Source organism: Zonotrichia albicollis, chromosome 3 (assembly GCF_047830755.1).
Source record: "Zonotrichia albicollis isolate bZonAlb1 chromosome 3, bZonAlb1.hap1, whole genome shotgun sequence".
NCBI classification, from domain to species: Eukaryota; Metazoa; Chordata; class Aves; order Passeriformes; family Passerellidae; genus Zonotrichia; species Zonotrichia albicollis.
In genome coordinates, this window is record NC_133821.1 from 8,760,525 (window position 1) to 8,774,349 (window position 13,825).

The 13,825-nt window shown below is 42.0% G+C and overlaps 1 protein-coding gene across 2 annotated transcripts in view; it reads right to left on the reverse strand.

Annotated features, from left to right (window-relative positions):
- Positions 1 to 770: 770 nt before the first annotated feature.
- The window catches only part of SNAP25 (synaptosome associated protein 25), a 61,723-nt gene continuing 48,668 nt past the window's right edge, over positions 771 to 13,825 (reverse strand). The window contains exons 5-8 of one of the 2 annotated variants that reach the window (XM_005486826.4): positions 12,525 to 12,642; positions 8,407 to 8,532; positions 6,180 to 6,324; positions 771 to 2,092 (exon numbers count right to left, since the gene is read on the reverse strand). In XM_005486826.4, coding sequence (XP_005486883.1) covers positions 2,024 to 2,092; positions 6,180 to 6,324; positions 8,407 to 8,532; positions 12,525 to 12,642 — 458 coding nt within the window. In that variant the 3' untranslated portion in view covers positions 771 to 2,023. Of the gene's footprint in view, positions 2,093 to 6,179; positions 6,325 to 8,406; positions 8,533 to 12,269; positions 12,388 to 12,524; positions 12,643 to 13,825 lie in introns of both variants that reach the window. The other variant, XM_005486825.3, reaches the window with a different exon arrangement.

The window sequence follows — 13,825 nt, forward strand, 5'->3', positions numbered from 1 at the left end:
ACAGACAGGATTAGAAATGGTCAGCAGATTAAAAGTGTTTGCTTGAAGTTTATTCTTTGGTTTGAAGTAGTGGGGGAAAATATTTGCATAAATGAATTTTTAATAGATACCAAAAATAAAATCTGCTAAAGAAAATGTAGCTTGTCTGAATTATCATGCAATTTTAATTCTGCAAGCATTTATGTTCTTTGTGTATTTTGACTTACGGCCATGTGAGATACATGAGTGAACTGTCACTCATGCAGAATTAATTCTAATTTGTCTATATAGGGTAAAAAACCCTGGGAAAATATGATAACGCTTTTCATTGGCAGCAAACCCTAGTTGTTGTTAGTCATTTGAGAAAATTATTGTTAACAGACTATCCAAATTCTGTAGGTCAAAGCCTTCCTTGAAAAGAGGTGTATTAGCACATGACTAAATCCACTACAGGAATGGATTTTATCTACTAAGGAACTGTATCCTTCTGTACCATCACATTTATGTCATTTTTTTCTTTCCCTTGAACATGAGAAAAATATTTTGATTCAGTGTTTGGAAATCCAAGCCAGGTTATTTAAAATAACCGTCACTTGGAATGTACCAAGTGTAATTTTTAATGTAGTTACTTTTCTATGGTTTTTAAACCAAAATTTTTAGTTTCCCATGAAACACAATACAAAAGCAGCTTGTAAAGAGTCTTTAGACTTTGCACTTCCTCTCCCAGGCGATTTGCAAATAAGAAGTTGTCACTGACACGTAGGGCAACAAATGGATAAAGCAAGCATGGATTCTGAGATCTATAATTTTTAATAATCTTTAAACTAGCTACAAAATGTCAATCACTTCACAAACTGACAGGAGACATAAGGAATTTTCATATTACATGCTGTAAATTATATTTATCTCACAGTTTATCTAGAGTTCATTCATTTAGGTTTTTTAATTACTTTTAATTGTCAGCTACTAAACATCTCAGCGATTTGGTGTGCATAGCTCTAGGTAAGCAACAGAGAACTGTACTGATAACAAACCACATGGGGATAGCGACTAGTAAGAGAGAGCCTTATAAAAATTACATTTCTTTGCACCATTTCATATGGTAGTTGTTTCCTCCAAAAGATAGTCTTCAAAAGCAGCAGACAAACCCAATATATTACACTTATTTCTTTTTGTCTTTGACATATTTTCAGCCATGCTTTTATTTTGCTGGCAATGGCTAAATGGTGAGTGCCAAATCCCTCTTTTTTTTTATAATTAAAAAAATGATCATGATTAATAACTATATATATATATCAACAAGAAAAAAGTGGCACAACTGCAAACTTGCTGGTATAACATAGTCCCAAAAGAGTCCGAATACTGAGCATGCTTTTGTTGTCATTGTTGGTGTGCTACTGCCATGGGAAAATTCTTGTTTAAGTAGGAGTCTAAAAGTCTATTTATTCCTCATGCATAACTGCATAAATCACATCACTTTTTAGTGCAATGCTTGTTATAGTAATATAATTTCACATTGTCTAATCATGAAATCATAACAACAGATAATGGCAATGAAGAACTGAAGACAGCAGGTTTAAGTGCTTAAACATCATGATACCCAAAGACAGGAGCATGGCAGTAGCTCTGTGGAATGTCACAGTTTTACAAGAACAATACTGTATATTTAAAGGTTAACAGCACGTTTAGCATTCCAACAGTGTTGTCATTCAGCAAACATCATTAAAAAAAGAGAAAAATGAGAAGGAAAAAAAAAGGAAAGGAATCCAAAACAGAAACAAGGAAAGGAAAGGAAGAACCCCAAAAAACATCATAGTGAGCTATAGCCATCAAATCAGCACTATGTACAACCTTTGGAAAGAAAGATATCTAGAAAAAAATAATTACAAGTATCATTTTTGGAAAGCTGACAAACTACACAGGACAACATTTACAATGGGGCTGATATGTGCATGTGTGCAAACCTAGTAGATAAATACCATGATAAAAGCATGAAGGTGCTGCCCTGCTGGACAGCATTAAAAGGAAATTCACTTCTCTGCATTTAACCGCTGCCCAGCATCTTTGTTGCACGCTGGTTGGCTTCATCAATCCTGGTTTTGTTGGAATCAGCCTGGGGAAACACAGAGGAAAGAGAGGGATGAGTACAGGGAAGAAAGAGAGTATGAGAGAAAAAAAGAGTACCGGGAAGAATGACAGTGCTTTGTGGGCAGTTCCATGATTTTGGCTAGGTCACAGGAAAATGAAACTTGAAAATACTGGAGAACTGCTCTTTATAGTGGTATGAGGGACCCAAAAGAAGATTACAGATTTTCTGGTTTTACTTCATGTAGCCTTCAAGCAGAGCTTTCTGTTTGTGGTCAGCTGCACTGAACTCCTGTAAATGCTGTGCCAGATCTTAGCTGGTGCTGTCGATAGCACTGGTGGTACTGATGGTAATGGATGACAGCATGAGGACTGGTGGTGTGCATCTGCATTTTGCTGGGGAAAACTTTCAGAGCCCTCTGAGATTCAGTGGACCCAGACTGTGGTCTAACTTAAATCATCAGGTACTAGCCAAAATTAAAATTTTGGTCGGTGCAGAGACTCCCGGAGCAGAGAAGCTGGATTATCTGATGTAGGGAATGCTGGTAAAGATAAGTTGCTTTGAAAAGATCAGGATATCTTTGCTCTGCATGTGAAAGGAGGGGAATAGGTGAGAGGAATGCCAGCACTCCAAAGTTCACCAATGTGGTTGCAAGAGAGAGTAGCCTCTTTCATTGGGCAGCAGCATAAACAGTTGAGAAAAGGCAGGGATTCTATATAAAATGCCATTAATAAAATGGCAGCACCTGGGAGGTTGGGGAGTTCTCTCTGAGTGGGAAGACACTTGGGCCATGACTTTCTGTAGCTCTGCAGAAGTTCATTTTGGAGACTAAAGACACTGTTTTAGCTGAGAAAAACTGGCAAAACTCCACTCAACCCCACGTTGCCATGCCGACTTTTTTTCTGGCAGAGGGACAAGATAGAAAATGGTTTCAATTTTTAAAACCAGACCTGTGGGAAAGGTGAGAATTGTGTTGCTGCTTTAAAAGCATAGGCTCCCATAGCAAACTCTTTCTGTGGTTTGATGGCTGCATTTTGTTAGTTTTGATGATTGTTCCCACATCTCTGGGGTGTATCCAAATTGGACAGATTTATTTTAAATCTTCAATTTACAACGACAGAATGGTAAAGCAACTTTCCCACATGCATTTAAGAATCCTTTAAGAATGTTTATGCTCATGTGCAATAAATCTTTCTGAAATGTCTTGGCTTTTCTCAGTAATTGTTTTGGAAAATGCTATGTGTATTCTTAGTGCAGTAGCACGTGCCAGCTCCTCAACAAGCATAAATCAGCAAAACTACTCATTACAAGCCACACTCCTTTATTTTAGCCATGAGTTTGACCTTGTCTACCACAGCACAATTCTGCATGCTTTAGCCAAAAGGCCACCTAAAAAGTTAATGGGTTTGGAAGCAGTTGCCTTTGTCATGAAATGGGTGAATATTCATTGAACAGTGATGAAACATCGTGCTCCTGTGTCTGGTGGATGATGTTGCATTGGAGGCAGTGGGATTCTTTGTGCTGACCTTCCCACTTAGGTCAAGACAGAGTGATTTGAGACCCCTCTACTTTCCTCCCAGCCTCCTATTTATGGTAGATTTTAGGGGAAAGCCCTTTTGGTGATGGTGCTATTTGACCTACTCATCACACTGTCATTTTGGGTTTTGTCCCTTTCTCTCAGATCTGAGGAAAGGATAAAGAAAGCCTTTTATTCATTGCTGTCCTGGTTACTGTGGATAGATCAGATTACATGGCTGCATTATGAGGTTGCTCTGGTTTGGGTGCATTCATCCAGTATAACATAAATCCTTTAGGAGCATTTATGATGCATCCCAGGGTACTTTGGCTTAGCTTTGTGATGCACCCCAACTTTGCAAACTGTGCCAGCCAAGGGCACAGTTATGATCTTTCTAATGATCATAACTGACCCAAAGTACAGTGCTCCAGCTGATCAGGAAAACAACCCTGGCATTGCTGTGAGGGGGACGAGGGTCTGTTGCCATATTTCATTGCAGACTGGGTGTGTATGCAACTGAGGTTTCACCGTTATCCAGCTAACCATTATTTCTGTCTTTTATAGAGGGTTTTTCTAACACATTGTGTTCCTTTTTCTAGTACCTCATTACTGTATGTCCTTACTCTGAGAATTTTGGCTTATTTTTCACTAAGACTGAATATTGTCTTATTTTTGTGCTGCTCTCATGATGACTCCTCTGTGTACGATGCAAATCCATCTTTCACTAATGTGTCACTGTTCCTTAGCCAAGGGCCCTGGGTGATTTTATGAATGCATTAGCTGCCAATGTTATTTTGCCATTGCTGTACAAAATGCCAAAGTCTGTGAGAAGACCACAAAGCTGTGGAAGGCTGGTCCTTCAGCTCACTGCTCTCAGCATGCACTGTTAGAGGCTTGGCCCATGTGCTTTATGTGCACAGAGGGCCTGGTCAATGTTTTCAAAATTCAGATGTTTGCAAGCACGAGCTGGTAGGAGAACAGTAACTTGTTGGGCTTGCTGTATTTTGGGATAGGATCCTGCAGGCACGGGTAGAATGCCACTGATTTCCAAACACAGGGCACATCTTCTGCCACTGTGACATGAGCAGGGGAGGGGGGAACACAATAGTGCACGTCCTCATTGCTTTGAGAAAATAATGTATGTCACAGGCTTCCTAGTTAAAGTACTTATGGTGTAGGCTGTATAAACTCCCTGTCCCTTCTCAAAGTATAGAGTGATGTGCTGCTTTCTAGTTCTTTGCATATGAATAGCAGCAGTAAATCCTTTCCTCGATGACCCTCCTTTTCACAGAAATATGAAATGGTGCATAATGGCATCCCAGTAATACTGTGCATTTTCCAGCACAGTCAAACACATGCAGATTTATAAAGCAAGACTTTTGACCAACGCCAAGCCACGAGGAGGCTGCCTCTCTGTCAGAGATGATCTTCCCAGCCTTCAGACAATGTATACTTCACCCAGTTCTCTCTGGAATCTGCCTCCAGTAAGGAAAGCTCTTGGAGTGAATCCCTCAGTGCAGTATTTCCCTTAATTTTTATTACTAGGCTCTGATACAGTTAACTGACACAAAAAACAGGCATGGGCATTCTGCTTGTTTGAGGAGGCATGCATGTGTAAGAAGGCTCAGGAGCACAGCTCTACCACTTGAGGTCAGAATTAACTCTAAGCACCACATGTAAGTCCTTGGGTTAGCTCCTCAGGTTGTGTAAATCTCAACGGAAGCGGAGCATTGTGTTGGTTTTACACCAGATGAAGATCTAGCCTCTTATGTCACTTCAGCTTGCCTTTGCCTGGAGCTCTGCCAGTACCAATGCAGATGGCCTGCAGATCTTGGGATCTCAGGATGGCAGTGAGCTCCCAGCCAGGCTTGGAGGGGGCCGCTCTCTGCTTCAGAAATCTGCAGTGCAGGTCTGGCACTGGAACAGAGCTCCCTGCCTTTTTACATGGTGATTCTGCAGAGCTAATGCTGAGCTTTTGTATTCTACTGGGGCTGTGTGGGGCCCAATTATGTATAAATATATATATGTGTATATATATGTGTGTATATATATATACACACACACCCTCCTTCAAGAGAGCCGGTAGATCTCTGCCCTAATGTTGTTATTAGCAGCACAACAAAACTGGCTGCACTGCTGCTATATGGCAAACATTTGGGATTTTGTTAAATCCCCATCCTTCTTTGAGGACCGGTCCTCCAAGCAGGTGATTAATCCTGAGCTGCTCATGGAGTTTCCGAGGAAGGAAAAGCCCAGGAGGATTTAAAACTTTCCAGGAAGTGCAAGGGTAGTCAGATCCAAACCCCAAGGTTCAGCATAGCTCAGGGCACTTGTCCTTTTTCAGAGCTATTGAAGAAGGAGCCTTGATGTCTGCTAACGGGTCCCCTTGCAGCTGTGGGGCAAACTCAACAGCAAGGGTTCAACCCAGCCTGCACTGGAGATGCAGATTCACAGCAGTGTGCTCTGCTTTGGCCCAAGGATTTGGAGGGAGAAGAGAGGAGCTATTACTATCCCTTGTCCTTTCCAGGCCCATTTCTCCCCTTGGAGAAGGGAAAACAGAGCCCCTCTTGGGGTCCTCACAGAAAAGGCAGCTCTTACCTTCTCCATGATCCTGTCAATCTGGCGGTTCTGTGTGTCGATCTCGTTGCCCATGTCCAAGGCCATGTGACGTAAGTTGCCAATGATGCCGCTGACCTGCTCCAGGTTCTCATCCATTTCATTTTCCCGGGCATCGTTTGTTACCCTGGGGAAAAAAACCCAATTCTTTAAAGCACAGACAGGAGACTCCCCCTAAAATCGGGATTCACCCAAAACCTCCACTGCATTCTCCATCGCTTGTCACCTGAGGAGCAGGCTGCTGTGCTCAGCTTTGAACAAAATAGATTCATAAGCAGATAACCAGAAAAATGTTACATGCTTATTTTTTGGGTATTGGGCTCAGTTGTCTGGGTTATCAGTGCTCTGTTTATACTGCTCGTGTCTCCTGTGGGTAGAGGTGTTGCTGTCTGAGCTTGCCTGTACCACATGCTGCACCCCTCTGCAGTGATCATTCTTCCCAAAAAATGAAAGGGTGCTCCATTCACATTGTGTGTGGTTAGCATTCATGGGAGGTGCTGATAGGTGATGGAATTACAGCGATAGCAGCTCCCCTCCTTGGGCTGCAGAGAGCTAATGAGCACTGTCCAGTCCTTGTATGCTTGGGGTCACAGAGATAGCGGGGAAGAGGTGCTTCAGCTGTGAAAATCCTGACCTAGCATCCTATTTCATTAACTGCATTTCTGGTGAAAGACAGAAGCAGCTTCTTCCAGATTTACTGGCTTTAGTAAAGATCATTTATCTCTCATTCTTAGCACCATCTTGTGCAGTTGCTTTTTGGAAGGAAAAGTTTGTGCCTGAGCCAAGGCCCAGTTCAGCTCTCCAGTGACTGAAGAGGCAGGTGGTGACTGATGCTGGGAAAAGCAAGGTCCATGGGTGCTGCTCAGAAAATTCCTACTTTGAGCCTCTTATGCAGTTTGTGTTCATGTAGATGCCCAAAGGGTGCTCCAGGCTATTTGCAGAACAATCATGGTGCGGCGTAACTTCCTTCACTGCTATTTATTATCATGCCCCAGCCTTCATTTTGGTGAGGCTGCCATCCAGAAATTTTTAAAAAAAGTGAATGGCAGACCCATCAAACTTAAATGGCAACCCATCCCACGCTCCAGATTGCATGACAGCATTGTTTCTATCACACTGATTTCCCTTTATCACAGCAGCCAAAGAAATAAGTGGATAATAGTTTTTGGAAAGATAATTACTTATTAAACTAGTGTCCTTAATCTTCAGAGATCAAAGCTTTGCCTACTGGTATGCTGATAGCATTGTCTGCTAAATACATACCCCATAAGCTCTGTAATCAGTAGGTACTTTGTGCTGGATCCCTGTGGGGCTGCCTTTAATGTAGCTGTGTGCATCAAACTGGCTTTGATTTGAGAGCTCAAGGATTCCCACTCTGTTCCTCCATAGCTGTGGCCTCCCAGCAGCTGAGGAATGGGACATCATTCCCCATGCAGTGAGGTTTTGAGGACACTCATGAGCAGGGAAGGGTGCACCTCTAGTTTAAAGGGCTCTTCAGGTTCTGAGCTTGGCTCGGTGCTTTGGCAGGAAGCCTGAGGCATTTTTGTTGTTGAAAAGAAAGGGAGGGCTGCTGAATGCTTTGGTACATCTTCTGGCAAGGATGGATAATGGGCAATACATGCCTTGAGACATAATGGCAATAAACTAGTGTTTATCTGACACTTCATTTCTGAGGCATTTGACAAGTGTCATTAGTGAGACCTGTGATAAGACCCCCAGGACAAGTGTTCACACAGGGAGCTGGAGTGCTGAGGACAATGCTGGCTAGCCATGGCTGTCTGGTCTGCACCCTCACAGTGCTGCTGTGAAATAAATAAACAGACTTCATTTCTAGTTTATTATTACCCAGATCTGGGTAGTCTCAAAAAGAAAGGTTTGGGCTTATGTTTTCAAGCATCTTCTGGACCAAGCATGAGGACAAAGACCCTTCCTTCCAGGATTTCCAGCAAGGTCACCATCCTTTGCACTAGAGCTCAGGTGACCCTCAGGCCCAGGAGAAGTCCCTGGATGCAGTAAACCTTTAGGACGTGCCTTAGTCACCATCAACTTGAAACCGAGCACCACTTGGTGGAAAACCCTGGCTCCATCCCATTACCCAGCACCTCTGAAGGAGTTAATGAGCACCACAGAGCTCATGACCATATGGAAGCAATCTAAATATATCAGTGACAAGGAGAGCAGAGAGAAAACAGTGGATAAAAAGGCTCACCTGCGGATAAAGCCACCACTGATGGCCATCTGCTCCCGTTCATCTACGACACGTGCAGGCTGGCTGGCTACAACACCATCCTGATTATTGCCCCAGGCCTTTTTGTAAGCATCGCTTGATTTAAGCCTATGCGAGAAAGATGATGAGTAACAAAGCTCCAAGTGCACAAGGACAAACGCAAAACTCTTTACCTCTCCAAGCTAAAAGCTGAATCAAGCACATGAGTTTTCAGATAGAGGGCCACTGTTTGTATACCGATATATCATAACCCTGAATAAAAGGAGGGGGTGGGTTTTTTGCTTATTTTTTACTTTACTGCCACAACAGTGATGGTCAGAGGTTTAGTTTCCAATAGGGTGAATTGCAGTTGTCAGGTCTACAACATTGCACACAGGATTTTGGATGTTGACTTAGTTTCCAGAATGAAGGAAAATTAAAAAAAAAAAAAAGAAAAAAAGAAAAAAAAAGGAAAAAGAAGAGAAGAAATACAGATAAGTAGAAAACATTGTTTCATTTCAGTGACACATATGTTTTGACATCAAACACAGAGGACGTACTGGCAGACAGACATAAAAACAGAACTGCCAAGTATAGTGTGTACATCACATCACAGCAACACACCCTCTTAGAGAAAAACAGATTTGGCTATAATTTAACTTTTTACTATGCAGAATATTTGGCTTCTGATGATATTTTTTCAATATGTATGTGGCATAATAGGCATTAAAAGCCACTGACCTTTCCCAAGGTGATTTGGGGATGATTTTATCATAGGGTTCATTAGATTTTTCAAATAATATATCGGTACTTGAAAATAGTAATCATACATCGACAGTTGATGTACAAACCTTTGTCCACAGAGACAAAAAGTAAAATAGGCAGAAGTGAAATGAGTGCAGGAGAAAATAAAAGATACAAGCAATCTAGCATCAGAAAGGGAAATTTTTCTACGTTTTTCTTCATGCACCAGCTACAGGCATGAATAAGAAGTAAAGCATTCTCACTAAGCACAATTGCCCCAATAGTTCATCATACCCTCAATGCATCAGCAGTAACAGCCTTCACAATAAGCAAGACACAGGCAAAAAAGGATCATCATTTCCTTCAGGAGTTTTAAACCACAGGACTTCAAAAATGGCCTGGCAACTTGTTATATTTGTATTTTGTGGCAGTTACATTAACCTGCAGAGAGCCATTTTTGACTGAGCTGCCGTGGATAGAAAATTGAAATTCAGGCACCCCTAGAGTGGAAAATTGGCATGTGCAGCCTATTTAGGGCTGCTGTCATTGGGGTCAGCAGACAAGATTGAGCATTTAACAGGGGAATGTAAGGATTTGGGGTCCACAGGTATATGTTTGTGATTTTTTTCTGGAAATGGGTCTGTTTCCAACAAAACCACTGGGAGCTGCAAATCTCTGTGGCTTCCCTGTTCCCTGGTCAGCCCCAATCAGTCCTATAAACAGCTCTGTGGCTTGGATTTTGGGGAAGGAACTGAACGTGCTTCTGGGAGATTTGGGAGAGGACATGAAACCCATCTCTGGTGTCGTGTTCTCTCCATGCCCCCCACAGCAGCTCAGTTTTAAATGAGTCTGAAGATGTGTTGTATGATCCAATGTAGAATTAAAATATAGATTAAAAGAGGATCTTTCCTACTCATCTGTTCTGTTGCTTATTTCCTATTAAAGTTTGTGAAGACTTAAAAATATGATGGTTGGCTTGTTTCATTTTAGTTCTCTGAAACTATACTTCAGCTTTGGCATTTCTAAAATGCCTGAAAGTAATTATCTTGCTGCAGGTACATTTACAGGGTTTTGCCTGTTCTTTGGACCTATGCAACTTTGTCAGTGAGACAGTTTCTGTGTTTGAGGTAAATGACTTTATACACCCAGAACCTGATCTCTTGTGGACTTCCAATTAAAGTCAACAGGTGGAGCTTGGATCTGCTCATGATAATAGGAGTTGTCCTTTTGAATGCAACCTGGTAAAAGTTCCATGCTGTGGGCATTTTCGATCTCCTTAGAATGTAGGATCAAGCTTTACATATTTTTAAGGCTCAGAGAACTGTACTTTCACTGTATATCAGGGTAGAGTTACATGTGAAGTGGATAATCATTTTATAAATATATGCCATTAATCTCCTGCCAGCCACAAGAGCTTTAGGGGATCATGGTGGTTCTGATGCCCAGAACTGTATGGATTTCTCTCTCTCCCACACTCCACTCCTCAGAACATCACCTTATCTGTACCAGGGGGGTCCTGGCTGAGTGACTCAGGGAACAGTCTCTAAAACCACTCTTCATCCATCCTCTGAGCATTGGTTAGCAATGCTGCTCTCTGAAATATGACTCCAGACCGATAGGGTCAGAATGGCTTGGAGAGGGGAAGAGGCCCCTTCACAAATTCATGTCCCCTCCATCTCCTGTGGAATCATTCTGTTCTTGCAGCATGACGCTGCAGCCATAGTGAAGTGCCAAATGTTTTAGTGCCACGTGCCAGGTGCTAATTCCACTGCTGTCACATGTCTGGCTGTCAGTTCTGAGCTTTTACAGCTCCTACAGTGTGGGAGATGTGAAGTTTCTGCTGCAGCTCTTGTGCACCAGCTCCTCTGGTGCAGGACAGCCAGGGCTACGGCCTGCCAGAGCTCACAGTGCTTGCAGAAGGGGTGTAAGCAGCCCTTCCCATTCCTCCTGCCCCCTCTCCCATTGCACAGCAAGGCTATAATCATTCTGGGCAAAATGTTTACCTCAAAAAAGTGTTCAGGGCTTGGTACACAGAAGTAAAATACCTGAGGCAGTATCTGCATTGTGTCCCAAGGGAATTAACTTCAAAATAAATGTGACTGATAAGGCAAAACCCTAGCCCTACTCTTCTGATTTTTGGCAAATACCCCATGAACTCTATGACAGCTCTCTTTCTTTTTGGTCTTGATAACTGGGGAAGGATCAGGCTTTGGCTGTGAACAAATTTCACGTAGAAAGGGAATTAATTACTACAGCAATACTTCTCTCTGCTTTGTCTCCTGCACGATATGTGGCCAACCATTTAGGAATGTTTCACTGCAACCTAGTTTCATGCCTACTCACTGCATGCTGGATTTGCCATTCCTCAAGGACTTTGGGTTGGTCCCCAGTTTCCTACACCCACATAACCGCACACCACATTTTCATTTGGCATTTAAAACAAGCTTGGCATTACTTGGAGGACGGTTTCGTTCAAGTGTGATGGCATGCAAGCAAATTCAATGCATTTCAACATTTCTGCTTAGTGTACGTGCTACCCAAATGAAAGAAATTTTGCTTGTTGAGGTTTTGTCAAATTTTTTGCCTGTGGCAGGATGAAAACCATTTCAAGTTGGGTTCCAATCATGAAACGTCACATCTCTTTCAAGATCTCATCAAGGACTATTTCTGCTGAACAACAAAAAAAGCTCTGATTTTCATCCACAATTTGGAACAATGTTTAGTAAAACGTCTTCTGCATTTTTTCAGCTCTTTTGTTTATGAAACTTGTTTGTGAAAATATGTTTCAAAATTTAGAGTGTCCAGGAATAAGGTAGCCCCAAGTGTTTTTGTCCGCTGGAAAATGGACTCAGTACCACTCAGTACACTTTGTGTAAAATGTTGAAACTTTTACCATTAAAAGGTGTCAACAGTGAAGCTTTCACTGCAGTATGCCTGATTTTAATGCATCTACAGTAATTCCCAGTCAGTTGTCTATGCTATGAAATGAATGCATTTGTACCAGAATCGTTCTTTCTGCATGCCACATGCTCATCCTGTCCATGTGCCTAGCAAGGATGAGCTTCACAAGGCCTTTGGGATCAGCCTTAAGTGCTCAAAGAGATGAGGCAGGCAGCACCTACTTGTTACATGGACAGACACAAAGACCACAGAATTTTCCTAGGTCCGTCAAATTCTTTTCTGCTTCTTTCATGTCCTTATTGATTTGGTCCATTCCCTCTTCGATGCGTTCCAGTTGTTCTGATTAAACACAAGTATTTTATCCCCACAGAATGAAGCAGATGGAAAAGGACAAAGAAAAAAAAGACAAAAACTTCAGACATTCACTGTGACAAAAAACTGGACACCACATAGCAGAGCCGGTACCCAGTACCTACTTGTTACAAGGACATATGAAAAGGCCACAGCATTTCCCTAAATCTTTTAAATTTTTCTCGGCCTCCTTCATGTCTTGGTTGATATGGTTCATGCCTTCTTCAACACGATCGAGTTGTTCTGGTCAGGACAAAGGGATGACAGTGTGGAATGAATTGTATTTTTGTTTGTTTGATTTTGTCTTCAACAGAACATGAAAAATGACCATGTAGAACTGAGTTAATAATGACATTACAATGCATTAATCTGAGCTGATGCATTGCTGAAAGGATGTATGCTGCATTGGATGCTGAAGATTTTTTTTTATTAGTATGGGAAGAGTAAAACAAAGGAGAAATTTATTTGAAATATATTAATATAAACAAGATGTAATGATGTAGAAAGGAAGGGTTATAAAGTTCAAGGTCCAGAAACATAATACAATACATCAACTTACTAAGACACAGTGACATCCAGGAGAAAGAAAGATAGTGTTATTATTTTGCATTATGTATGTTAATATTAGAGAAAAGAAGTCCTTCCATGGAAAACGCTTCTGTTACTTACGCTTACAAGTGCCTCAGAATTAGGTGGGTTTGGGCAGCACAGCTGCTGTGGTAGTGAGTGAGAGAGCTGGTAGTTAGTGGGAGTGGTAAATGGAGCAAGCTGTTAGGGCTTGTGTCCAGGTACCCTTTGTTCCAGAGGCCAAGGAAACAGACCTGTCACTTTCACTGGTGCTGGATGTTGATCTCTAGCCTGAGTGTGGCCTCAGGGCTGGTTTTCTTCCCCGTGTGGGTGCTGCAAATCAGGAGTAACCTCAGTGAGCAGGAACAACTGAAACCACTCTGGGATGCTCTCTGCGAGAGGGTCACCGGCTGTGGTGCTCCTTGTCTCTGGCCACAAGGGACCTTATGGAAACAGGCATTGGGTGAACAGTCATGTCTTCAGTGAGGTCACTTCTGCTTTGCTCCAGGACAAGTTAAGAAGCACCAGGCCCAAAAACCAGCCAAATATAGACCCTAACTCTCTGCTGGCATTAAAACAAAATTTGGCATATTTCCACCTAAGGCTGATGGGTTTTCTTAGTGACTTGGTTTTCCAAGTAACTTGGTCTTAATGTGTTAATTTTTTTCACTTTTAAAGCTGGGAAAAATGTCCTAGAAGAACGGAATGCCATGACATAAAAGTATAGGAACAGGATTCTCCACTGAGGTAAACAGATATGGATCCAATTGGATCGAGTGTCTTGTGTGGAGTCTGCAGTAGGGACAGCATTTTACATGGGATTTACATTTTACACCATTTGTTCCCAAAGGATAGATTC